The 27,994-nt window shown below is 35.5% G+C and overlaps 1 protein-coding gene across 13 annotated transcripts in view; it reads right to left on the bottom strand.

The window, feature by feature from the left end:
- Positions 1-27,994, bottom strand: part of Herc1 (HECT and RLD domain containing E3 ubiquitin protein ligase family member 1) — a 158,364-nt gene that overhangs the window by 79,302 nt on the left and 51,068 nt on the right. For 7 of the 13 annotated variants that reach the window (XR_001778881.2, XM_006511103.3, XM_006511108.3 and 4 more), the window contains exons 17-26: positions 26,759-26,950; positions 21,269-21,490; positions 18,285-18,458; positions 15,285-15,399; positions 15,075-15,195; positions 13,119-13,290; positions 10,766-11,105; positions 10,225-10,345; positions 8,426-8,477; positions 395-663 (exon numbers count right to left, since the gene is read on the bottom strand). Coding sequence is in view for 12 of the 13 variants with exons in the window: in XM_006511103.3 (XP_006511166.1) it covers positions 395-663; positions 8,426-8,477; positions 10,225-10,345; positions 10,766-11,105; positions 13,119-13,290; positions 15,075-15,195; positions 15,285-15,399; positions 18,285-18,458; positions 21,269-21,490; positions 26,759-26,950 (1,778 nt within the window). In the remaining variant the exon portion in view is untranslated. Of the gene's footprint in view, positions 1-394; positions 664-8,425; positions 8,478-10,224; positions 10,346-10,765; positions 11,106-13,118; positions 13,291-15,074; positions 15,196-15,225; positions 15,400-18,284; positions 18,459-21,268; positions 21,491-26,758; positions 26,951-27,994 lie in introns of those variants that run through there. The other 6 variants (XM_006511107.3, XM_030244332.1, NM_145617.3 and 3 more) reach the window with 3 other exon arrangements.

Here is a 27,994-nt window from a genome sequence, read left to right as displayed (position 1 = left end):
AGTCTATGCAGAACCCAAGCTCAGAAGGTTTTGAGGTCGCCTCAAAAACTAGTAACAACAAGGTTCACTAGATAGAGGTATTTGCTGCCGAGATTGAAGGACAGAGTTCGATCACTAGAACCCACATGGTAGAAGGTGAGAAATGACTCCTACAAGATGTCCTCAGAACTCTGTGGCACACGTACTATAAAGGAGGACACGCAAACTAACCTCTAGACTCCACCCATCTACACACACTGTACCACACATGCACATGCACGGAGTGGAGTGGAGGGGAGGGGAGGGGAGGGGAGGGGAAAAGAAGGGCAAAGCTTTTCATAGAATTATACATTCAGTGAGTGATTCACTTTTGGTTTCCAGAGTTGCTTATGAATAATAAATATCCACAACTTACCTCTGCCCTTAGCTGTTGCTGCTCCATTGCAATGATGGAGGCCTGGGGACTTGTAGACATACTTTCTTCCGGCTCCTTGAAACCTGGAGCATTCCCCACATCTCCACTCACAAAACTTACAACATTTTCAATCAATGTGTGAACTCCCAAAGACTTGGTAAGGTCAAAATCAGACTCAAAGGAGTAAGAGGAGTTGTAGAACCAATCTCTGGTATGTTTCAGGCGAGTCCAAGAGTCACTCAGAGATTCTAATTGACTATGCATAGGACCTACATGAAAATAGGGGTTAAAAAAAAAATCACACATCAACAGCAATCAAGTAGAGAAGGGAACACATTCTCAAACTAGATGAAGGCTGAGCGCTACTATCATACCAAGTGGTGAGAAATGGATACTCATGTTTGAACACATGCATGCATTAAGTGAATCTGGTCAAAATACTTTGGTTAAAAAAAAAAAGAACAAAAATAAACAAAAGTTAAAAGCAATGTAAAAAACTAAAGAGAAAGCCTTGTTGATTTATCGGTGTCCATGTCAGTGCTTTGGCAACACGCTACCACAAGAAAATAAAGGCAGAAGCTGCTCTGTAAGATCTTAATCAAAAAGGCTCTGAAGTATCACAACACATCATTACTCAGGAGCAACACCAAAACGGGCACTTAGAACTCTACTGGTAAAAGCCAATCAAAAAAGGATTTCATCTGACTAAACATCATTGCAAAGGGAAGTCACAACTGCACAAAATGTCTACAAATCTTCAATGAAATATTAGCAAAAATGGTTATACAAGGGCAAGTAAACTTACAAAAAGGAGACATAAACACCACTGTTAAGTTTCACTTACTACCTGTCATGTGCATATTTATTTACCTCAGGTTGTTAAGCTCCTATATAAAGGAAGCAAAGTTTCACAAAAAAGTAGTATCCATTGTAAAATATTAATGGTATTACCAGCAGTTTGTATTAGCAGCAGTAATAGCTAAGTGTTATTAGCTTGCTTGTATTTTTAGGTTAAACCTTTAAACATCAAATACTACCATATTAGAATACAAAAATAACTTTCTAAGTTACAAGCCAAGTTTAGCTCTAAAAATATATCCATATCCAATTCATATACTTTTTCTTTAAACATTCTTAGGGAACTAAGTTTGCTTAACTATACTTTTCGTTCATAATAAACCTTCTCATCATTGTTCTATATTTTGCCTGCTTTTGTATTTATATATTTATATTATTATTGAATATAAATATAAAACTGACAAAAACTTGTATCAATTTGTTTTCTACCTAAATTTTTACTAGTCTGAAGCTTAGGCTTATCATTCTCTTCCTTTTACTGCTATCGAATTTTGTCTTACATTCACTCTAAAGATGGACAATCTTTAACTGTGGTGATTATTTTACATAGGCATGTATTCTGCATGTATGTAGGGATATAAATACCTATGTGTTTTTAGATGCTCATGAATGTTTATGCACCTGAATGAAATTTGACTTAGGGTGTCTTCCTGGATTATTCTCCATTAACATGTTGTTGCAGAGTCTTATAATGAACCTACCACTCACTGTTTTAGCTTGCTCTGAGGACTCCCCTATCTCGGCCTCCCTTGTGATGGGGCTATAGGTGGACTACTAAACCCAACTGGCCTTCAGGTAGCTCTGGAGATCTAAACTCCAGTTCTTACACTTGCATAGCAAGAACTCAGATTCATCCACACAGCCCCAGTTTTAGCCGTATTTTACAATCTTAAGAAAGTATTAATTATGTAATCATTTTAAACATATTCTTTTTGTGCAATATAATATTGCCAACATAAATCCAATTTACTATATATAGCCAGGATTCATTTGTTTATTGTGTAAACATACCAACTTTCTATATTAGGAATTAATTTTAAGGTACCCAACAAAGATACATCATGTTAAAAAAAAAACTGCACTTGTTAAATTATACCAGACAGAAAGTTTTGAAAAGATTATTACTAGTGGCCACAGAGGAAGAAACTCTACTACAATATTAAGCATTTAGTCTTTCATTTTTTTACTGTTACACTGGTGCCAGTTAAACCTCAGGGCTTTAAAATCAGACATGGAAATTCTTAATAGGGAACTAATATTATGAACTATTAAATATCCTAATAAAATTAATTCATATACCAAAGAATTATTACCTTTTATATTTTCATGAAATATTCTTTTCTCAAAAGCTTCTAGGGGTGGTGGTGGTGGTGGTGGGGTGTGTGTGTGTGTGTGTGTGTGTGTGTGTGTGTGTGTGTGTGTGTGGTGTGGGTGTGTGTATGAGCTGGGGGGGTGGTAATGGGTTTTTAATATACATGGAGGAATGAGTGCAGGCTAGGACAATATTGGCTATCTGTCCCTTGCCTTCAACTTTGTTTGAGATAGGGTACCTTGGTTTTTGCTGCTGTGTATACCAGACCAGCTGGCCCATAAGCTTCGAGCTATTCCCATCTTCCCTTCCTTCTTGCCATAAAGGGATTATAAACACACAAATACTTATGTGTGTTCTCAGGACCTGACCACAGGTTTTCACAAGTACTTTATCCACTGAGCTATTTCCAAAGCCCCAAGAACTCTTTCTAATAAGAGCTCCAGGACTAGAGATACAGTTCCGCAGTAGAAAGCTTGCCTAGTATGCACATAGAATTCTGAATTCCATCTCCAATAGAGGGGGAAAATCTAATTTTCAGTTTTATGGAGATGAAAATAATATGAAAAAATTCCTACTTATAAGTACAGCTTTCATATAATTTAGAAAAAAGTAATATCCATGGGTATATATTATGTTAAAATTATTTTTTTAAATACAGAAGAAATTTAAACAAAGACACCATTTTCTTAAGCTGTCCAAATTGAAGGGCTGTATATGACTTAACCAAGGAATGTCAGGTTTTAGTGCATTGCACTGAGCTTATTTTACTTAATAGCAAATTTCAGAATACAACAGCCTTTTTCTTTTAACACATACAAGTTACTTTTCAGAACAAGTCCCTAATATCTACTGTCCAGTGTTAGAACCACAGAAATGAAAGAGATCTATCTACTTCAACTGAGGACACAGAGGCTCAGACAGATGAATTTCCCAAATTAGCAACATTGGTTCCTTAATTCTAGGTGAAGTAGATTCATAAATTCCTGTTATATAATGACTCAAAGCACACAGATCTATGGAAATTTCAACTGCTTGGTTAATTATATAAAGGCTCAATCACTAATCTACCAATAGTGAACTGCCTTTATATACAGAGAAATATTCCATGGAATTACTAGACATGCCCAAACTAAATCCCTTTGAAAGCAGGAGTCAGCAAACTTTTTCTGTCATGTGTCACATAGTAAACAGTCCAGTGGTCCATAAGGTCTCAGCCACAATTGCTCAATCCTGATATTATAATAAGAAAACAGACAGATAGTTGATAAACAAATGAGTAAAGCTTTAATTCAATTTACAAAAATAGAGAAGGGTCAGACTTGGCCTACTAGATGTAATTTGAAAAAGCTTAAAGGATAAAATTATTGGGTATATGATTCAAATAAACTCCTTATGAATAAAACATAAAATCAGGAAAAAGAAAGGGGCAGGGTGCACACCTTTAATCTCAGCACTCAGGAAGCAGAAAAAGGAGGATCTCTGTCAGTTCAAGGCCAGCCTGGTCTACCTGTGGTCCAGGCCAGCCACATAGTGAGAGAAGTCTCAAAAACAAAACAACACAACAAAACAATGGGGGCCAAAAACTTAAAACACAGAGAAATGAGAAACAGAATTTTACTTTAAAAAAAAAAACTATTTTTTTTTTAATTCTCTGTTTTTTAATCTCAAAATAAGTAAGCAAGCTAAAAGGGGACGGCTCCTACACCTCAGTAGATTTGCAGGGCAATGCTTACTGCTTACTCTCAGAGAAACAGTTCAGCAAGACTTTGTGACTGTTTACTTGTTTTTACAAACTCTGGTTCTTAAATGAAATTTTCAAAATGAACATGGCTGAGCTGCAATACATACTTTATAAACCATAAAATATGTAGGCAAGCTAAAAGGGGAAAAAAATTTAAACATGCCATCATGTACTTGCTTGAAGCTCTTCTTTTTTCTGGGGCTCAAGTGGCCAAAAAGGAGTAAATACCCTACCACATAAGAATCAGAAGACAAAAGCAGAAATTTGATACAGGAGATAACATTTATATTCTTTATGTAACTTGAAATGCACAAATAAAATAGCATTTCACCCAATTTGTTACATCATAAAACACATATTGATAAATGTTTCCAGCATTACTTCAGCAATAAAATGCTAAGAATATTGACAAAAGCTTGAGAGAGGAACTCAAACTACACTTTATCCAATAAAGTTTACCTAATACGGCTTCTGCTACTGCTTCTTAAATTTGGTGAGATTCTATCTACCACTTTCACCATAACAGCTTCAGCTTACACAAGAAATAGCAAGCACGGGTAAAAGGTATTATCTTTCTGTAAATAATTAGCTCAATCTGCACAATCACAGAAAATCTTTTAAGTATGTGTCAAAATACCAAAATGTCAACAGTTTTTGGTAAATTTTGTTGAGAATTTGATAAACTTACAAATGAGTTCCTATTTGTGAAGCACTTAAAATAATGTTTGGTGATAATGAGCTGTTTATAAGCTTCTGAATATAAATTTCATTTTGTCCCTGAAGAACTTGCTTCATCTGTTTCTTTTTAATAAAATGTATAGGTTGTTTTTAATTTTATAATTTAACCGTTTTGTTTTCTTTGGTTTCCCAGCTGGGTCTTGCTACGGCACCCATGTCTGCAGCTCTTGGAGTCAACCTTTCCAGCCTAACCACCACCCCTCCAGCTCCCACCAAACAGCTGTTACTATAGAAGCTTCTAGCCTAGACTTTAACATTTTAATATCTGAAAAGATGGACAAGATGGTCTAGCTAAAGGTTATATGCTCCCATTGCTTTGCACCTTCCATGTCTGCTTAGATCACAGTGAAACATTAGCCAGAATTAAGGGTTTTAAAAAGAACAATCATGTTTCATTATCATGAATCTTAATATCTTTAATGTCAAAGAATGAGTGAAGTAGAGATGATTAACCCTTTCAAGGAGCTTTTTAAAAAAGAGACATTGAATATACACTGACCACTAATTATCATTTATTCACACATTTAATTTTAATAAACAAGGTATAATTAAAACTATTGTTTCTCTTGTTCCTCTTATCTGACTTTCACTAAGACCAACAAATGGAAAAGCTATTTAAAAAAATATTTTTGGATTTCCTCCTCAAATAGTAGAAAAGAGTAAATATGCATATAAAAGAATCCTCTTTGGCTAGACATTTGTTTGTTCTCCAGGGTACAGGTCACAATTTCACAACAAACAGTTTGGTCAAAACAGTTCTCATACTTAGACAGTTCAACTGTCCCAGACAAGATAAGCATTTTTTGAAACTAATGGAATCTGATTCAGTTTGACAAGTAAGAATAAGAAATACTACACTACCATTTAAAAGCAAATAAACACTTCCTCTAGTGTGTGGACCAAGGCTAATCATTAAATATATAAGATTTATAAAAATTTAGAAAATGTATCAAATGTTTTTAAACATTTTAATTAAAGATTTATTTCAAAGTATGTGTTTATTGGGGTGAGATCTGTGCACATGAATACCGGTGATTATTTTGTTGTTGTTTGTTTTGAAACCAAGTCTGTCTACACAGCTTCACTCCTGAAACTAGTGATCTATGAGAGCATGCAATCCTGTGGACCTGGAGTTACAGGCTGTGAGCAACCTGATATGGGTGACAGAACTGAACTGTAGTCCTCTCCAAGAGCGCGGTATATGCTAAACCACTGAGCCATCACTCCAGACACTCTTACACTATATTTTTAGTGTTTTTGAAGAAAGGGTTCTATTACAGTAAATAAAATAAAATCTGCAAAGTATACATTTTTATTATGCATTAAAGTCTAGGATTCTGAGACAGAAAAGTAACTATTTTGGATTACATTCCTAAAATAGTAACTCTTCTTCTTTTTAGTTAACTTTATTATAATCCCTAGGAATAAAATAAAGAGCAAATTTATTCCGTGGGAACGATAAATGGTTACCACATTAAGTGATTTGATAAATTTTTAAGTCACTTTGTCTCCACATTATAATTTCCCAAATAAATAGTTACCAAAAGAAAAATTCCACAAAGGTCTCTATATGTTTTTCTGATTTAAAAACAACAACAAAACAGAATTTTCCAATTAGAAAATAGGGGGGTACTAGTACTATCTTGAGATTTTTAAGGAAGATGGCTTGTCCATACATCAAGTTAAGATTAATTGCTTGATTTAGCTATTTAGCTCTACTTAGAGCTAAAGCTATAGGAGATTTACACATGGTTTTAGGATAAAAGTTTTGAAAAATATAGGCAACAATTCTAAGTTATAATTTTAATACATTGATTCATAATTAAAATGTGGACTACTTCCGTACTATTTGAAGATAAACATACTACTCTTTTCCTTTATTTAAAAGATACTTCTTTGTTTCATACTGGCATGATTAGGGATTAAATATCAAATGTATACTTCAAGATCACTATAAAAAGCTACAAAAAAAATGTAACTATAGCCAATGGACTACCACTTACAAACAAAGCTATGATAGAATGTTACATTAGCAAGGTCTCAAACTATAGGTTAGCTTCCCTCTCTACTTCTCAGCAAGTCTACAGCTGCTCACTCCCTGGAATAAATAAGTAGTTCTCTAGCACTCTGACTACCACTGCTGAGTGCTGTGATAACAGACATGCACCATCATACTCAGATTTAAGTGGAACATCTAACAATATTCACCTTAGCTAAACAAACTAGAAAAGTAAGTTATGTTCCAAAAACTTCATTGTTAAATCAAAAGAACTGTCAGTTTCCAAAGTACTTTAAATAGAATGTATACTGTACAATATATTAATATATTTTATAATAATTTTATACATTATAAATCATAAAATATAAAACTGTAATAGAATATTATATTTATAATAAATAAAATACCTTTATAATATTGAATTTTCTTTTGTTTTTAAGAAACCCAGAATCTTGGATACATTTTAATTTCAAGATCCTTCAAAAAAGAAAGTTCTGGGCCTTAATAGTCCTAATATTGCAGTAAATTTTATTCTTTAAGAGTAACAATATTTCTTCTTTTAAGTGTGTATGTGTGTATAATTTTTAAAAATCATATGAACTATGATGTTCCTTTCCCTCATTCCTTATCTTCTCATCTTTGTGGGGTTTTGTTTGGTTTTGGTTCTTTTTACATATGTGGAAAAGCCTTAAACACCAAGAAAGGGTTTCATGTTGAAGAATAGAAGTTTGATATCACAGAACAAATTTTCTTCACAAGCTTTTAGAAAACAGCTACCACCAGTAGAAAAATTTAACATTTTATATTTTTATAAAACTATTATATACATGGTTTTAAATGAAAGTATTAGTTAATAAGAGAATATTAATATTTAAGAGAGTTTTCAGTTACCCTTGGATTTATATTATCTAAAGCCACTGCTCTTTTCCTCCATTTGCCTATGTGTTAACTGATACACATTAAGAAAGAACTACTAAGAAAAGACTCCTGGTAATACTATAAAACTGCATACCATATAATAAAAGAACAAATTAGGGAGGGTAATGTAGAAACTTTTATTTGAAGGTGTATGTATGTGTGTATTAGTGAGCCAGAGCATAGAAAACTACACACATAACCTCCCAAAATAGACAGGCAACATTTATGGAATTCTATAATATTTTTCAAAAGTGCTTTTTAAACAAAATACAGGAAAAAACAACTAATTATTAACTCATATGCACTCTCAGATTTTAAATATATGTGCATTGTGGAGAAAATTACCTTCCTTTTAATTTTTCTAATAAAATACTCGCAATTGCTTTTGGCAATGATATCCCCAGTGACAATCAGATTTAAATATATCAGACAGAAAAACAGCTACTTGATTTAAGCTGGTTTTACCTCTCTTCCTATGAGATGATGCCAAATCAAAGTCAACATTTCGTCGGCCACTCTATAACAAGTTAAAAAAAAAAAGTTTAGGTTTTAAGAGTTTTATTATTGTTTAATAAAGCATTAAAATAACCCATATAGTCATAGTAATGTCCTATTTTATCACCAATAAAGTCTGACCAACCACACAGCCACTGAAAACTACTATAAAAGTGCACATACACATAACTTCACAGATCTTAACTCAAACACATGCATTAGTTACCACAGTGAAAGCGCAATTGCTGCTACCTTTCTCGTCTTTATGTTCATCTTCCAGTTACAGAATGACAATATTATTTCAAATACCTAAACCACTGTAATAATGTCCTAGTTACCAAAATTACTATTTTTCTGTCTTTATTTTCCTTTCTTTTCAAACTTTGTACTAGCCTTAACTGGGAATTTAGAGGTCATCTGACAAATATTCTAACAAAGAAAGTTACACAGTTCTAAGATTCTACTGGCATTCCAAAACACTTCCCAATTGATGAAACTGCAGACAGCTTAATAGAGTAAATGCTTTCAGAAAAAAAAGAAGTTTATTCTCTATGTATCAGGTGGTGGGGGGTATAATCTGTCTACTCTCAACTGTCCATATGCACAACCAATTATACATAAACCACACTAAGTTAACTTGAGTTCATGTATTTCATATTATGGCAATTTCAATTGTACTTTGACAGTGTTTCACACAAACAAAAGAATATGTGACAAATAAGACTATGGAAGGAGATCATTTGATAAATACTGTAGAAAGTCTTCACCTATTGCAAATATAAACACATACAAATGTACCCATGTGTAGGTAAATATATATTGTCTTATCTGTCCATACATACACATCAATTGAAAGTGCTAGGTCTCAGACATTTTATGCTGAATAAACCAAATCATCCAACTAGTCTCCCAAAGACTGTGTTATGAAATGTTTTCATCACGTGTACTTTTGTGTAAGAAGAAATTAATCTCACCTCAAAAATAGAAATAGCTATTTCTCTTTACCTGAGCTGTCTTTATCTTTTAGACACTGAATTGTATAATATATATTTCTGCGTGGTGGCTCCTTTCTACTTAGAGAATACCTAGTAATGCATAAATCTTACTACCTTTGGTCTAGTCTTTTTTTAGTATTCATTCATGTAGATTGCCCGTTTGTAAAGTATTTGCTATATGCTAAATAATCCTTTTAATTCTGAAGAAGCTAGGTAATAGCATTAAGAATAAGCCACAAAATATTGATAAGAATGACATTCTGAACTCAAATAATTCAACGAATGTCAATCAAATATGGTTTGATATTTTTGGTTCACTAAGACAGTGAAAATAATTCATTATAAAATAGATGTTGCAAAAGAAGGCTCAAAGATTTATCACTAAACTAGTTACCTTTGTTTATTTGAAACAAACTTCTATTTCATTCACTAACAACCTAAGGGCACTACTAGACATATAAGAATAATGGGTTACCACCCAATAAAACAGTACAAGAGAAGAAATTACAAGAGAAAGAAGAAACCACTATTACATGAGCTAAGATTCGAGTGGACTCATCCAGTAGTCTAAGCAAGAGTTAAATCTATGAATCTGGACCTCAGGAATAAGTCAGGACTAAAGACCAAAACTGTTGACAAGTGTAATATAGGCATATTATTTCTATCATAAATCTTTCAAGTTTGGATATGCCTAAAACAAGTGTAAACAACTCAACCCAAAAACTTTATATATCTATAACTTGAAAGCAAGAGTCCTTCTTTAGATATACCTACCAGTGCATAACCCTCTTCATCTGATTCAGGCTGAGACAGATCAGATTCACTCCTTGATTTGATCAGTCTGTAACTTGGACTTGCATGAACTAGGCGGCTCTCAGCAGTGAGACTTTCACTCCTGTCTCACATACACAAAGAAAAGTTTTTTGGTTGGGGACTGTTAGTGAACATAAAACTGAATGGAACTAGCAACACAAAGACAAAGTACAGTGAAATCATTATGTCTGCCCATAGAAAGCTTGGCTCACGTAATAAATAAAGCCCTTTGGAATTACATCAAGTATTTTTATACGGTTACATTACAGAAAGATATAAGTAATTTTTGGATGTTTGTTAACTGTGGCTGTTTATATGTATGGAAAACTTCCTCCTCATGGAACCAGAAATTCACATTCCGGGCTGAACCAGCACTACTGTTTATTTTCAATTCATTCTGGTCAACTTGCATTCCTTCCTCTGTCTGTGACACTACCAAACAGAGACTGTAAGAAGTACCACAGGGAGGAGAACAGCATTTTCAGTTTCCAGTCAGGCCCACCTGGTCATAAGTCCGGTGCCTTCAGAGGCACTCACAGAAGGCTGCTGTAACTGCCCTTCTTCCCTTCGCTTCTGAAGCTCATCAATCACAGGACTTACTCCTAATATTAGGAGCGCACAGCGGTGGATCACAGAGTTGCAGGCAGCAGTGTACACATCCTGCCCCTCAGGAAGGTCTGTGCTGACCCGTCGTTCCTGCTGAGACTGTGGAGGTGGGTCATCAGCTCGGACCCCAGACCCTGCCCCACTGTTCATTCTATCTCGGTCTCGGCTACGAGCTACTTCTCGGGCTGAGAGGAAACACTGAAAGATTTCTGTAACATGCAACACAAAAACAAGGTCTTAACACATGGGGGGAGAAAAGCAAAGAAAATAACAATGAAAATAGTCAAAAAATTTGAACCAAAACTTAGTGAAACAGGGAAAAATCAGTTTTTAGGCAAGAAATATAGCATAGTAAGAAAGTTACAGTAAATGTCATGCTTTTGATAAAAACTGCAATAGGAAATGTGCTTATACCTCACAGAATTTGGATTTGGATGGTTCCACCTTGAAAGAGAGCTGTGCCATCTTAAAACATGTCAAATTGGTAAACTGACTTAGGTGTAATCACGTGAGATCTGTGACTTTGGGAAGGGCCATTTGGCCTGTCTTTTCCTCCATGAAGCAAGTCATGTAGCCTCTTTTAAAAGGATACATCCTTTTAGGATCACAGCTAGAAAATAGCTTTAACCCTCAAAGACTGCTAATGGGGCTGCCAAGTCAGGCTAAGCAAACTCTCTAAAGTGACCATCTGCCCTGTTTCCCAGATTTCCTTACAACATCTTGGAATTTTCCCCTATTCTAGGTATCCACCTGTCCAGTCATTTCTTAATCATTCTTTATTGACAAGATATAAAAGCATCAAGCTTTAGTAATTTCTTTTCAAATTCACTTTCTTATGAGGATCCCCATGTACATACAAACCTAATGAAAATTTTATGCTTTTATAATCAGCTCTTGTATTAATGAGATTCCTACATCTAGTCAAAAAGGTCACATAACAACTAAAGAATGACAGAGCGGGTCCCCTTCTCCAGGATTTCAAATCTTACTAGTGAGTTAGGTCTCAGACCAGCCATCAGCTGCTGTATCTGTGCAACTGTGTAAATGCAAATACCAGACCCACCCAAACTTCCTGAATCAGAAGCTCCGCAAATTGAGCCCAGCAATGTTTTAACAAATCCTCCAGCTGGTTCTAAAGATCAATATAAGGCTTTAGGTCAGTGATTCTCAACCTTCCTAATGCTGTGACCCTGATGCTATGACACAACACCACCTCACATTGTAGTGACCCCTAACCATAAAATTATTTTCATCGCTATTTTATAACTATAATTTTGCTATTGTCACAAACCATAATATAAATATACAATATGTAGGATGATTTTAGAAGACCCCTATGTTTGACATACCCCAAAAGGGATGGCAATACATAGGTTGAGAACCACTGTTCTCTAGGTTACACTTCAAAAACAAAAAACTTGCTTATTTCTGAAATGTTCAATATCTTGGTATGGGAAAAAATGTCAGGTTACAAGGAAAACAGACAAATTTAAGCTTATGCATAATGAAGAGCATCTTCCTATCTGAGTTTATATAATTCCTAACACCTGAACTTGACTGAATCTGAAACACATTAATAAGAAGCAACCACTGATGTCTTTGCTGAAACTGAAACTGTTTATGATGGGCAAGATTGCCTCTATAGTTAAAACACCATCATCTAGAAGGGTCCATTTGACACAACCCATGCTGCTCACAAGTATAAAATGCTAGTGAATCAGCAAGGTTCTGAGGCTGCTATTATAATGGTGAATATTTTACAATAGCTAAAGAACTTTGCTCAAATCTGGAGTACAAGTAGTATTCTTAATGGAAAATGCAGGCAAAAAAGTTGGCAAAACATTAGATTCATCTGTTAATATGGAAATTACTAATTAAAAGTGTGTATCAGCCTGGTAAAAATATAATAATAAAGTATAGATGAAATTTACAATTTTAAAAGTTCTATACAGAAAACACAATTTGGACTTCCTAAATGGCATAGTAAGGGGTTCTTTCCCCACAAAGAGGTCTCCAGCCTGATTGAAAGCTGACATGCTCTAAGGGCTTTTCAAACCAGAACATGCAATGCAAAGGCATTAGAGTGACACTACACTGGGTTCAAAAGTCCCCTGTAATGTTGGCTAATGCAAACTTAAATCCCTGGTAAAGTGTCAGATGCATTTTCGAAGCATGACACAGATGCTCTTTCTCTGTTTTCCTACAAAATGTCAGGATCCTCACGTCTCAATGGAGAAGAATGTACTTACTGCCAGCTGTCATTACTTCATGTTCCCGCTCTTCTTCCTCATCTTCTGGCTCTGGGTGGCCATCCTCCCTGTCTCTCTCAGCCAGCTCTTCCATTTCAGCTTCTTCATCAATGGTCCGGGTAAAGGAATGTTCTTGAGGATCAACATCTGCAGAGTCTTGGTTATCTGTGATCTTAAAGAAATAATAGGAAACTACACTGACTATATTTTTTTCAAAGCTTCAAAAATTTTTCAAGAAACCTAAATTTTTATGCCTTAGAAAATACTGCTGCTATCAATAATAACACATAAACTTTACAAATAATACACTGGTAATTTGCAAAGATTACACAGACTATATACACATATATACAAACAAACATATGTTCTTTCTTGCCTGGTATTTTCACTGAAATGTCAAGGCTATAAATTACTTCACATTTACTTTGTGTTTGGCTATAAAACTACAAAGCTGCAATGTAAGTTACAAAATGATATAAGCACAAAAGGTGATTTTTGTTACTTGGTTTTATTTTTTTTGTTATTGGTTGGATGGTTGGTTGGTTGGTTGGTTGGTTGGTTTGAGATAGGGTCTCTCTATTCAGCCCTGGCTGTGCTGGAACTCAAAATGTATGCCAGGCTAGTCTTTAACTCAAAGAACCACTTGCCTCTGCATCCGAGTGCTGGAATTAAAAGCATGTGCCATTATGACTAGCATTGATTCTATTGTTCCCTTCAAGTTCTCTATGCTATTACTCTGTACAAATAAATGCTTGCAGGAACAGTACGAGGGTTCAAACTCAAAGCCTTACCTATGCTTAAACAGCACTCTATCATATAACTTTAAGTCCGAATCACCAATAATTCTACATTTAAGATGGTACATTTTAAAATTAAACTTTGCCCTCCTTCCCAACCACAAAAATCCAAAAGTTCAAAATCTAGTAAGAACAATGTTAATGTAGTTTCCCATAATGGTCTTGCTACCCAACAGTTAGCTATACTTAGAAAAGTCTCAAATATCATAACTAAATAATTCATCTCATAAATTTCAACACAAAGTACAAATGAAAACTTTCAATTACAATCATAATAAAGGATATCTGTGATTCATGACCAGTAAATAACTTAGAAACTTTACAATATACAAATACTTAGCACTGAGGCCCATATGTCACATATTTACTTTCATATACATGAGTTTCAAATTAGAGCCTTGAGAAATAAAGTAGTACTTCTTTTGAACATTTAAGGTCACTCTCAAATATCCATACCCATAAATACTAAGCCAGTACATGCTGAACTCTTGTCTGTTGCTTATGTTTAGGAACTAAATCACAAAGAGCAGAAACTCTGATGTGTCCTAGTTTTAAAGTAAGCACTGTGAACAGGCTTATTTCTATAATTACAGGGTTGTGCTGTCTGAATCACCAAGTCCTTTCAAAATCACCTATTTGTTCCCATATTTACTCCTGGATCATCCTCAATCAGTGGCCTCAACCTTCACTTTCAGAGCACACTACAGAGCTGCTGCATTGTTTATAACCTTGGCCTTTTCTCACCTTTTACTACACTGAGAATTTTTAATAATTTTCAGTTCTTGTATGATTGCTGCATTTTTTTTTAATCAATCTGAAGTATCTGGAAATATCCCTGATAATTTCTGGCATTGTAAGTTAAACAGGGTAATTCCAATGTAACTTAATCAATTTTAAAAAAGGAGAATATTACCCATGGTATGAACAAGCCAGTTTGTAACTATCATCTATGCAGGCTATTACCTAGCAGCCCTATTGCATTTGATAAAAATGAGGTAAATAAACCCCAGTGCTTTTATTCTTCCAATACTTTCCACTAGAAAACATGCTAGCATGTTTTGAACATTCACACCAATCGTAGCATGTTTTTCATAAATTGTGGGGCCACCTCTGACAAGCTTGCAGGAAAACATAGAAATTAATTGATTTCCAACTTTACCCATCTGTCTCGTGATGATGACCTGGTTTGAATAAGTTCAAGGTTCTTGCAAGCAAGTAAACGACTTCGAACTTTGTATACACAACGATACACTTCTGATAAGCTTTTACCAGGTTGGTATCTAAATAAAGAACCAAAATAGAAAAGTTACCTAGTTTCTAACATCATGAGAGCAAATATTTGTCTGAGGATAGTTTTTAAGTTACTTGCCGGCTTTCTCCACATGCTTGACTAAGTAAGTTTGTGTGTTTGAGGAGTGCTGCAAGAACAAATCTAGACACAGTGTCCAAGAGTGACTCATTGCTTAAAGTTGCACTGTCCCAATCTGAAAATAAAATGATACAATGACATTTAAAAGGACTCAGAAAACAGGTCTGAGGTAATATTAATAGCTTTTGTTCCCCAACATCTGAATTTCACGGACATTTGAAACAACTACTTGACAAATGCACAAATACTGTTTCAGGTACTGTGGATACAGTTTTGAACCATGACTCTGATCTCATGGAATTTGAATCTTGGTATGGGTTATGGAGATGCAAAAGACATAAATGAATATGGCAGGCACAGGCTAAAGAGAGAAACAACACAGGGCAAGAACTGGGGAACTGTGCTATATAATTACTATTTCATACAGGGTGCTCTGATCAGTTTTCTGATTTGAACAGAGAGCTAAGTGAAGCAAGGAAAGAAACCTCACTGGTACAGAATATCATTAGGATAACCAGGGTTCAAGAGGTCAGAATTGCTGGAACAAAGGTACAAGAGTGGTAGGAGATGACATTAGAGAGCTGGTGCGGAATTAGACTATAACCTGTCTATATAACTTTTTTAAAAAATGGGGAGTAGCAAAGAGAGTTCTGAACACAGAAATGGTATGATCTGACTTATATTTTAAAAGCTCTACCTCTTGAATAGTAAAAGCAGATAGTAAAAAGCAGAATTCATTACTGCAGTAAGCAACAATAGTGGTCAAACCAGGGTAGGAACAATTCAAGTAGTGAGAAGTTGCCAGAGTACGCATAAACTCTGAAAGTACTGTTAAAATTTGAAGCCAACAAGAATTTAAATGTATTAGTTATAGTGAGATTGCAAGACCACACAAGTTTTGTAGGAAAAGAACTGGAATCAAAATCGAGTTTTGAACACTTTCCATTAAGCAGCCTAAAACTGAATGCACTATTCACTTAGGCACACACACAAATGAAACTATGTATATGATATGTAGATGTAGATGGTATTATTTTAAGCCATAAAAGTAGATCCTGTGAGAGTTCAAGAGCATCTGGGCAATTAAAAATACCTAGACAGAAAAAAAAATGCCTAGACAGAAATGAATATATATAATTGAAAACTCAAACCACAGCATTAAATGAAGAAAGCCAGTCAGGTGGGTCATCTGCCCCCCCCCCTCATTCTTTTAATTCTATGTTGGCAGACCATGGAGTATATTATACTAAATAAAGTATATACTCTTAAAATAAAGAAAATTCAGCAGATTCAATGGGGGGGGGAGTCCCCCAGAGTTCTTCACTACTCATCTGACAGATTTACTGAATAATGATTGTTCTCAAATGTGAAATCAAACAAAAAGTATCCCTGGAAAATATTAAGCCCAATTTAGTTTTGCTTGTTCTTAACTATTCTTAAGGCTCCTTCCCCAAAAGATAAAATGCTATATATTAATTTTCGCTTTATTTCCATGTATAAGTTAAAAGTATAAATCCAGACTTAACCAATTTATAGACAAAAGAACTGACAATGAAAACATGCCTAACTTTATATAAAACTTCAGAGTCCACAGAGACTCTTGTAACAACCATGTACACTGTATATATGCATTCAGAATTTATCCACATCAGGTTCTCGAGATGTTGCCTGTTCCACAGACCTGGTTACTGTCTGAAAACTGTTATGACATAATTAAACAGGGAGGGGGAGGGGGAGGGGAGAGGAGAGAAGAGAGAGGGAAGAAGGAAGAAAGGAGGAGGAAGGGAGAGGGGAGGGAAGGGGAGGAGAAGGGAGGGGAGGAGAGGGGAAGGGAGGGGAGATTGCACCCTGGAGTAGAGTGCCATGACATGTATGAAGGGCAAAGGGCAAACTGCAGTTCTCATGTGGGTCCCTGGGACTGAACTCAGGATATCAGGTTTGGCACAAGTGACCATGAGCCATATAACTAGCTACCAATCTATCTTTCCACTAGTGTTTAAAATAACTGATCTAGGAATGGTAGCACAATGCAGTAATTTCAGTACTCAGGAGGCTGAGGCAAAAGGACTAAGAGTTTAATGCCAGACTTGAGCTTAAGCCTCTGTCTTTAAAAAAAGAGAGATGTACATATTGGTTAATTTTATTTATAAAAGATAAAAGCCAACGAAAAGTGAAGACGTATTTACTTTTTACCATCTTTTAAACCTGAGAATTCCAAGATACCGAAGAAAACTAAGGATAGGATAAGAAAGAACACAGAAAAAAAAAAAAAAGAGACTACAGATGTTACTCTCAACGATATGGGCGACTGTGTTTGTCTGGTTGGGGTACTTATTTTGAGATAGGGTTTCACGTAACCCATATTAGCCTCAAACTCACTATATAGTGGAAGCTGATCTTAAACCGACCTTCCTGTTTCACATCCAGAGTGCTGGAATTACAGGTTTGCACCACTATGCCTGGCTTTAATATGGGTCACTGTCAAACATGGGAGCTAAGAATAAATCAAGGATATTCTGAAATTTGCACATACAGTTAATTCTACTAAATAAAAAATATTAGAAATAGAAATATTACCATATATTTGTATACTATTCACTATTACTAGCATATTTTATCTCAAATGGGTACTATTAGCACTCTGAATAGGCAAAACTTTTTATATAAAGAGATATTCAGTAGGCCTACAGCCTAGACATCTAAATATACATCCTCTAATATAATGCTTCACTGAATACTTTCATAAAATGATTTATTACACAGAGTCCAACTTTAACACAATTTTCTTTAAATGGGGTATATGTGAGTACCTCAAATAACCTGATACAATGATGCATTTTCCACAAACAGAAAAACAATTATTTTAAGCTGTTACTTATATGAAATTATTTTCCTCAAGAAGCAATAGGAATAGCTCCTATTATTTTTTATCTATACAAACACATGAATTATTTAGGCAAGTTAGCTATATATTTCCCCATTTCCTTCTCTTTATCTTACCTTTACTGACAGCATAATCCTGCATGCTGATCCAAAGGCTTCTGGCAGGCTCTTTAGAACAACCCAATGCCAAGTCTACATAGACAGCAACTTCAGGCCGCAATTTGTAATCAAAAGGCTTCTGTTCTTCATTTCCTGAAAGAGCTACTTCTAGTAGGCAGCTCATGCATTTATCTATTAAAAAAAATTTAATTAATCATTCTATTTATTCATTTCTCTTTCTCCCATCATCCCTGTGCATGAGTGTGTGTGTGTGTGTGAGAGCACTGCAGCATATGGGAGGTCAGAAGACAACTTGTGGGAGTCACTTTTCTCCTTGCACCAAGTAGGTCCTAGTGATTAGCTCAGTTACCAGTCCTAGCAGCAAACACTTTACACCTTAAGCCATCAGTCCTCAAATTCTCTTTGTTTGGTGTTTTGGATTTGAGACAGGGTTTCTCTGTGTATCACTGCCTGTCCTGGAACTCGCTCTGTAGACCAACCTGACCTCAAACTCAAGAAATCTGCCTGCCTCTGCCTCCCAGCTGCTGGGATTAAAGGTGTGCGTCACTAACATCTGGTTAAACTCCCAATTTTAAACTTCATAAATTTTGTAACTGCAAATAAAATCTTATATACTCAAAACATGAAATTATGTACTTGGGGCTAAAGTAGACACTACTAAAATAAAGTGCTCTACTTTCTTTTTTTTCTTTAGTTGGAGGAAGTATCACCTTTCTAACTCCCTCTAAAAAAGAAAGAAATGGACATTTTGGCAAATAGTGCCAGGGATACAAAATGTCCTACACGTACGTGAAGCACAGCCTTGAAAACCATTGCATTAAAATTGCATAGTATCCGCTTTGAAAAAAGTAAAGCCACAACAAAGACAATAAAATGTTTTCTCTTTGATAGACTTAAAGGAAAACAATCAGGTAAAAGAGTGATACAAAAAGGATCACAGATGCCATGAACAAAACTTCCAATTCCTCAACAGGACCTCTAGCATTCAGAATCACTATTACATTTCTGGAAACAAGGATGCTGCCCTACCGTCTGGGCCGACCCTCTGTCTCCCAAGTACTACAGTGTTGAGAATGTGTACACCTACAGCTGGGTCACTTCACTTTTTATTTCCACTGTGCCAAAACGATGGTCAGGGTTTTGACAAGTACCAAAAGGCAATTCAAACCATAACATAACAGGAATATTATACATTCAGTTTTACAGAGGCAAATACCTTTTCTTGATATGTTACACAATTTTATTTTTTAAAAACTAAAAATAATATTAAAATAGGAGTTTATTTTATTCATACTTAAGGTATGTATGGATCAACAGACACCTTTTTTACTCAAAGGATTACTAGGGACTACCACAGGCGTGAGCGCTGAAAATGCTGGAATGCTTAAAGTGAAATGATGAGTACTTGCTTCTATTTGAAAAAAGAACTCTTTTTCTTGCTCTTTTTACCATATATGCATACCCAAAGCAAAACTTCTTTTTCTTCTACCCTCCCTTTCTACCTGTCTACCCCAGCCTTTCCTAACCTGTAGGCTCCCTCTTTTCCCTCTCTTGCCCCCTCTCTCTTTACTTTGTGTATATCTGAGTCTTTTTCTTACTGGAAAAATAACAAAGATTAGGCTTAATATAGGCTAGCTAATCCTACTCAATATTTCATAGAATCAAATTTAGAGGCCCAGTGAGATTAAAATATCAATCCTAGATTACCATACACTGGGACACTGAATAAATCTTGTGTTCAGTGTAAGAGCCAACAAAGAAGAGAAATGGGAGCGATGGAAGGAAAGGGAATTCCCAAAGGAAACTACAAATGGAGGAATAAAACCTGCCATTCAAACCTACAGGTAGTGACTGTGCTAGCTAGTTTCATGTCAACTTGAAACAAGCTATAGAAATCTGAGAAGAGAGACCCTCAATTGAGAAAATGCATTCATAAGATTGGACTACAGGCAAACCTGTAGGGTATTTTCTTAGTGATAAATGAGGTAGGGATCAGTCCATTGTGGAAGGGTTTGCCCCAGAGCTGATGGTCCTGGTTTCTATGAAAAAGTGGGCTGAGCAAGTCATGGGGAGCAAGCCTTCAAGTAAGCAGCATTCCTCCTGGCTCCAAGTTCCTGTCATCATGTGACTTCTTGTTCTGACATCTTTATTGATGAACAATGAAGTAGAAGTAGAAGCCAAATAAACCCATTCCTCTCCAAGGTGCTTTTGGTCATGGTGTTCCATCACAGCAATTGTAACTCTAACATAGTATCTGAAAATTGGACACTGCTCAGTCCTGATAGGTACTCATCCAGTTCATTCTACTCAGGGAAGAGGTTTTCTAACCCCAAGCTTTAGAACACAAATATTTTTTTCTATGACTTGATCAAAATAAGGGAAAAGTGTTAACAAAATAGGATCAAACCTGTATTTCCAGCGTTTTTGAAATGAGGGTTTCTCATTGTAGCCCAGTTGAATCTGGAACTTATATAGCTTAGACTTGATCTTGCAGCAATTCTCCTGACTCAGCCTCTCAAGTGCTGGGACTACAGGACTGAGCTACCATAGTTGGCTCTAGAAAAGTGGTTTGCAACCTATGGGTCGCAACCCCCCTGGGAATGGCATATCACATACCCTGAATATCTGATATTTACATTATGATTTATAATAGTAGAAAAATTACAGTTATAAAGTAGCAATGAAATAATTTTATGGCTAGGTGTTACCACATCATGAAAAACTCTATTAAAAGTTTGCAGCATTCCAAAGGTTGAGAACTACTGCTCAACATTTCCCTAGATCCATATACTCCTACACTAGTGGTTCATAACCATGCTGCAGAACTTAACTGTTTTTCTGTGAACTGTACATTACAATTTTAGATCCTCTTTTGACCTAATGTGGAAAATGCACGAGTTCTGTTTTCAACACTCAGGTAAAAGATCTCCAAGAAGAAACAAAGAAGTACGTGTTTCACGTGCTTCAGAGAAGCATATTACCCAACTGAGGGGTGTCCATTTCCACACCATCACTGAAAAGTGGTGTTTTCATCCAATATGCAGTATCCTGTTCCTCTGGAGACACGGGGGAGCCTTGAAGCATGCCACCAAGACATCGGCCAATGAGGAGAGCAATTGTTCTTTCCAGATCCACAAGCCATACCCAAGATTGAGCTGGTTGAGGTAATGGCACACCAGCTGGGTCAATTACTTCTGGCCCCCCTACAGAGAAAAATCAGTAGTAATTGTGTCTTTATCTGATATTTTAAATTTTAAAAGCTTTCTCATTTTCTCTAACTTATTAAACTATAACATATTGAAAAAAATATTTTCTTAAGAAGAACACATAGTATTTTCTGTGTACAAATTACCTGGTCTATTAGACTAATTTAAAATTTACTCAGACATATAAGGCTATTAAATAAAATTTCCTTTGTAAAGTTACTAATTTTAACCCTAACCTTAATAATAAATCAGCCCAAGTAAACTTATCTCAAGAGATTCTATTATACTATCTAGATGAAATTTTACCATTTTTAGTCAGTCTTTGGGACTTTTTCTCCAAAAACCAAACAAGAATTCATTAATTAAAGTAACACTATTGCTTAATGCTCTTCTGGCTTGAACTCAGAACTCAGAACTATCTTATACTAAGAACCAGACCCGAGGTTTCTTTTTTCTTCTTTTATTATTTATTTATTTATTTATTTATTATATGTAAGTACACTGTAGCTGTCTTCAGACATTCCAGTAACACTATTGCTTAATGCTCTTCTGGCTTGAACTCAGAACTCAGAACTATCTTATACTAAGAACCAGACCCGAGGTTTCTTTTTTCTTCTTTTATTATTTATTTATTTATTTATTTATTATATGTAAGTACACTGTAGCTGTCTTCAGACATTCCAGAAGACAGCATCAGATTTTGTTATAGATGGTTGTGAGCCACCATGTGGTTGCTGGGATTTGAACTCCGAACCTTCGGAAGAGCAGTCAGCACTCTTTAACAACTGAGCCATCTCACCAGCCCCAGCCCCAAGGTTTCTTATTGGATGTTTGTTTCTAAAAGTTCTTCACATGTACACACACACACACACACACACACACACACACACACAAATACACACACACACATACACACGCATGCAGGATAGCTGTGAAGATAACAGAAATGAGAAAACAAGCATTCCAAAAGGCAGGTATTTGAAGGAAAAAAAAAAGGACAAATCTAATAAAACTAATAAAGAAAAACAGACTCCATATATTTTAAAATTAGAAATAAAAAGAACATATAGCAATGCTTATATAGGAAATTTTTTAAACCACAAATGAATGCAATCAGTTTTACACCAATAAACTTTAAAGCCAACAAAATAACATTTTCTGGAAAAATAACAATTTCTAAAATAGATTAGAAAAATATCCTACAACTCATGCATATACACATTCTTAAAATATAATAAACCATAAGGGACAGATAATTTCACAGAAAAATTCTTCTAGCACTCAAATAAAAGATAATCTTTACCTTACAAAAAATATTTCAGAAAACAGGAAAAAAAAGAATTAAGATTCTAAATTCATACTATATGAATAGAGTACTAATTTGGCAAACTAGGCAAGAACAGCATGAAAAAGAGAAACTTTTTAAAAATTATCAGTTATAAACCCAAAGAAATTCAGAACAGCACACTTGGCTCATCCAACATAACAAAGTTCTAAACACTTTGAATCAAAATTAACCCCAAAATTAAACCAAAACTATCCACATCAAGCCAAATCACTATGCTGATATCAACATAATCATGAATTTGATATTTTGACCATTTCAGTGCATTGGTCAACAGAACCACTCCAGAACTGTTCCAGCAAGAGCTTCAATGTTATCTTGTCAAAGTCCAATGCTTTGCAGAAAAAAAGAAAAGAGAAAACAAAACAAACACCCTAGGCACTGAACAAGTGACTTTTTCAAGGTTACATAAGAAGTTACTAGCAAAAACAAACAAACAAACAAACAAAAAAGACAATTCACTAACTGTGAAAGATCTTATGTTTCAATGGTGAAGTCTGACAGCCTTAACACAAAGACTCCAATGGGTAACAATAATACTCTTGTAAACATAAGCTACTGTCAACTGTCTAGAATCACCAACATTATATAAACCAAGAATGAATTTAAATGCCATGTTTAAAATCAAATGCACTAGCCTTCCAGTCTGGGCCGCCCTAAACAGACCTTGGGCCTGAATTCTGCAGCCAGTCCCACAATACCCAGAGGAAGCTCCACTCCCAGGAGCTCTAACACACACAGGATCCCAGGATCCCAGGATCCCAGGGGCTTGGTCACACCAGGATCTCAGGGTCTCAGAAGCAGCTTTACTCCCAGAAGCTCTGACACACCCAGGATCTCAGGATCACAGGATCCCAGAATAGCAGGATCATAGAGACAGCTTAACTCTGAGGAGTTCTGACACAACCAGGATCACAGGAAGAACAGGCTCCAGTCAGATATAGCGAGGACAGGTAGCACTAGCGAGAACCAGATGGTGGGAGGCAAGCATAAGAACATAAGCAAAGCTGGGCAGTGGTGGCGCACGACTTTAATCCCAGCACTCAGGAGGCAGAGGAAGGTGGATTTCTGAGTTCGAGGCCAGCCTGGTCTACGGAGTGAGTTCTTGGACAGACAGGGGTACACAGAAAAACCCTGTCTCCAAAAAAAAAAACAACAAACCCACAATCAAACAGGTGAAGGAAATGAACAAAATCATCCAAGATCTAAAAATGGAAATAGAAACAATAAAGAAATCACAAAGGAAGACAGCCCTGGAGTTAGAAAACCTAGGAAAGAGATCAGGAGTCATAGATGCAAGCATCACCAACAGAATACAAGAGATAGAAGAAAAAAATCTCAGGTGCAGAAGATACCATAGAAAACATTGACACAAAAGTCAAAGAAAATGCAAAAGGCAAAAAGCTTCTAACCCGAAACATCCAGGAAATCTAGGACACAATGAGAAGACCAAACCTAAGGATAATAGGTATAGTAGAGAGCTAAGAGTCCCAACTTAAAGGACCAGTAAATATCTTCAACAAAATTATAGAAGAAAACTTCCCTAACCTAAAGACAGAGATAGATGCCCCATGAACATACAAGAAAGTCTACAGAACTCCAAATAGACTGGACCAGAAAAGAAATTCATCCCGTCATATAATAATCACAACACCAAATGCACTAAACAAAGAAAGAATATTAAAAGCAGTAAGGGAGAAAGGTCAAGTAACATATAAAGGCAGACCTACCAGAATTACACCAGATTTTTCACCAGATATTATGAAAGCTAGAAGATCCTGGGCAGATGTCATACAGACTCTAAGAGAACACTAATGCCAGCCCAGGCTACTATAACCAGCAAAACTCTCAATTACCATAGACAGAGAAACCAAGATATTCCATGACAGAACCAAATTTACACAATATCTTTCCACAAACCAGCCCTACAAAGGATAATAGATGGAAAACGCCAACACAAGGAAGGAAACTACACCTTAGAAAAAGCAAGAAAGTAATCTTCTTTCAACAAACCCAAAAGAAGATAGCCACACAAACATAAAAATAACATAAAAAATAACAGGAAGCAACAATCACTATTCCTTAATATCTCTTAACACCAATGGACTCAACTCCCCAATAAAAAGATATAGACTAACAGACTGGATATGTAATAAGGACCCAGCATTTTGCTGCATACAGAAAATGTACCTCAGTGACAAAGACAGAAACTACCTCAGAGTAAAAGGTTGGAAAACAATTTTCCAAGCAAATGCTCCCAAGAAACAAGCTGGAGTAGCCATTCTAATATAGAACAAAATGGACTCAACAGAAACAGATGTATAAAAGTTAGGGTCATAGACAGATGCACTTAGCACTTAAAATGAGCAGAATGCATAGAAACACTTATCTAGGACCAGGTGGCTATTCTGGGGCTCTTGTGGTTCCATATCAAATTGAGGATTTTCTTTCTATTTATGTGAAGAATGAGATGAGGATGTTGATTGTGATTTCATTGAATCAGTAAATTGTTTTGGTAGAAGGTCTTATTTCATAATGTTAATTCTACCAAGCTATACACTTGGGAGGTCTTCAAATTCTAGTATGTTTCTTCATCTCTTTCTTCACACATTTAAAGTTTTCATTGTAGACGGTTTTTACCTCTTTTGTTATGTATATTCTAAATATTTGATTTGAGAAACTGGGAAGAGGAGTGTGTCCATGATCTCTTTCTCAGCATGCTTGTTACTCATATGTATTAAGACTGGTAAATTTTGTAAGTCAATTATGTATCATAAAACTTTGCTGAAATTATTGATAATTTCTACAATTTTTCTAGTCAAATTTTGGAGTATAAGATAATTATAATCTTCAATTGAAAATAATTTGATTTAATATTTTCCCATTTGTATTTAGGATGATATTGGCCATGAGTTGTCATACATAATCTATATTATGTTGGAATATGTTTCCTACAGCCCTACTTGTTCTGGGGCTTTTATTAAGAATGCATGTTGACTTTTTTTTTTTTGCTTCCATTGAGATGATCATATGATTCCTGTATATTTGTCCATGTATTTTGTTTATTACATTTATTTCTTATATGTTAAAAAAATAAAAAGTAAAATCAATATTAAAAAAAAACTAAAAAATGGATTAGAGATTACTATACCTAAAAATGCTACAATGTTATATAGTTTTATACACTGGTAATTAGCCCAGGGTAAATACACCTTGAGTTTTAAAGGATGCCTATATGACCTGATTATTACTATTTATAAGTGGCTGTGAAATGAATCATGAATGGCAAAGTTTTAAGTACAACAAGTGTATTCTGAAAGTGTATTAGGTCCAATCTCCTGAAAACTCAGATTCCTAATAGGAAGTATTAAAACTAATAAACTTTCACAGAATTCCTGCTTTTAAAAAAAAGTCAAATGCACTAACAAGATACTTTCTCAATCTCTATTTTAAAATTCAGCCAGTTGTCTATATATCCAAACAAAATAAGAAATATGTTACTATCAAATAGATTTTAAAATTATACTATTTATGACATAAAATGTTTAAATCGAATATAGTGATCCACTGATTATAAATGTATTATTTTAAATACCTCAAAGGAAAAAGGTAATGCTGACTAAAGTATAACACAATTTTGCTACTGTTTTAAGACACATCTTAATTTCAATCATTTCAAACTCTGAAGAACAAAAAGTCTTAGAACCACTGGCCCTAAAGATGCTTTTTGTAATGTCCAAAAACAACTTTCTTAGCTGCTGGATGTCAGTTGCCCACTTCAGACTGTTCACTCTTAGACAATATCACATCTTTTTGATCACATGAAACACCCATATTGTTGGGAATGGTTTTATTTGAGATATGGAAGAAGAACAATCTTTCTCAAGAGCATTGTTTAACTTCTTATTGCCAGTACTTACCATGAAGAGGCCACTGTAATTCTTGGTCTTCTAAAAGAGCAGCAGCTGGCAGGAGTCTATTAAGGCAATCAAGAGGTGGCAAGAGGTCGAGGAGGTAACTCAATAAAGGACGAGCCACTGACACCGGGAGTAACAGTAGGGAGTTAACAATCTGGCAGAGCATACTGCCTGCAGCTGACACATAGATCACATCTATGAAGAGCAAGAATGCAAGGTAAATCAGTTACCTCAAAAAAGCCTAAATACTTCTTCAGTTTGGAAAGAGTAAACAAATTCAATAACTTTTTGTTCAATACCTACCTGATATCATGTCATGTTAGTATTTACTATCAAAATAACACCTACAGACAGATACTTTGTAGAAAAGCAAACTTACCTTGCATGCCAACAAACTCAAAACACAGAAACTCTTTTCTTAAGATACATTATAATACCACATCCACTAATTTATCCCCACTTTTAAATTCAGAGTACCTACAACAGACTAAATGCTATTCTAGGTGCAGACACAGCCATGACCAAAGCAGCCAAAACTTTCCATCTTCCTATGATGCTAACATTCTAATAAGGCAAGTTTTAAAATAATTTTCAAATTAAGATCATCATAAAATATCTGCCCTTTCATTTTAGGGATTACTTTCCAATCAAATTTGTTCCATTATTGCACTGTACTCAGGGAAAGGAGGAACATTTAGAAGTGAGCTCAGTCTGAATGGACAATAAATTTGCATTGCATACATAACAGACAAACCAGAGTAATAAATAATAGTCTTGGTTTCTCAGCTGATTTCTCTTTCTTTTTTCTCTTTTTTTCCTCTTTCTCCCGTTTTCCTTCTTTTTTTAGGTATTTTCTTCATTTACATTTCCAATGCTATTCCAAAAGTCCCCCATGCCCTCTCCCCCACTTCCCTACCCACCCACTCCCACTTCTTGGCCCTGGCGTTCCCCTGTACTGAGGCAGATAAAGTTTGTATGACCAATGGGCCTCTCTTTCCACTGATGGCCGACTAGGCCATCTTCTGATACATATGCAGCTAGAGACACGAGCTCTGGGGGTACTGGTTAGTTCATATTGTTGTTCCACCTATAGGGTTGCAGACCCCTTTAGCTCCTTGGGTACTTTCTCGAGGTTCTCCACTGGGGGCCCTGTGATCCATCCAATAGCTGACTGTGAGCATCCACTTCTGTGTTTGCTAGGCCCCGACATAGCCTCACAAGAGACAGCTGTATCAGGGT

The sequence above is a fragment of the Mus musculus genome, chromosome 9, assembly GCF_000001635.26.
Source record: "Mus musculus strain C57BL/6J chromosome 9, GRCm38.p6 C57BL/6J".
Classification (NCBI taxonomy): Eukaryota; Metazoa; Chordata; class Mammalia; order Rodentia; family Muridae; genus Mus; species Mus musculus.
This window is presented reverse-complemented; position numbering and strand designations above follow the sequence as displayed.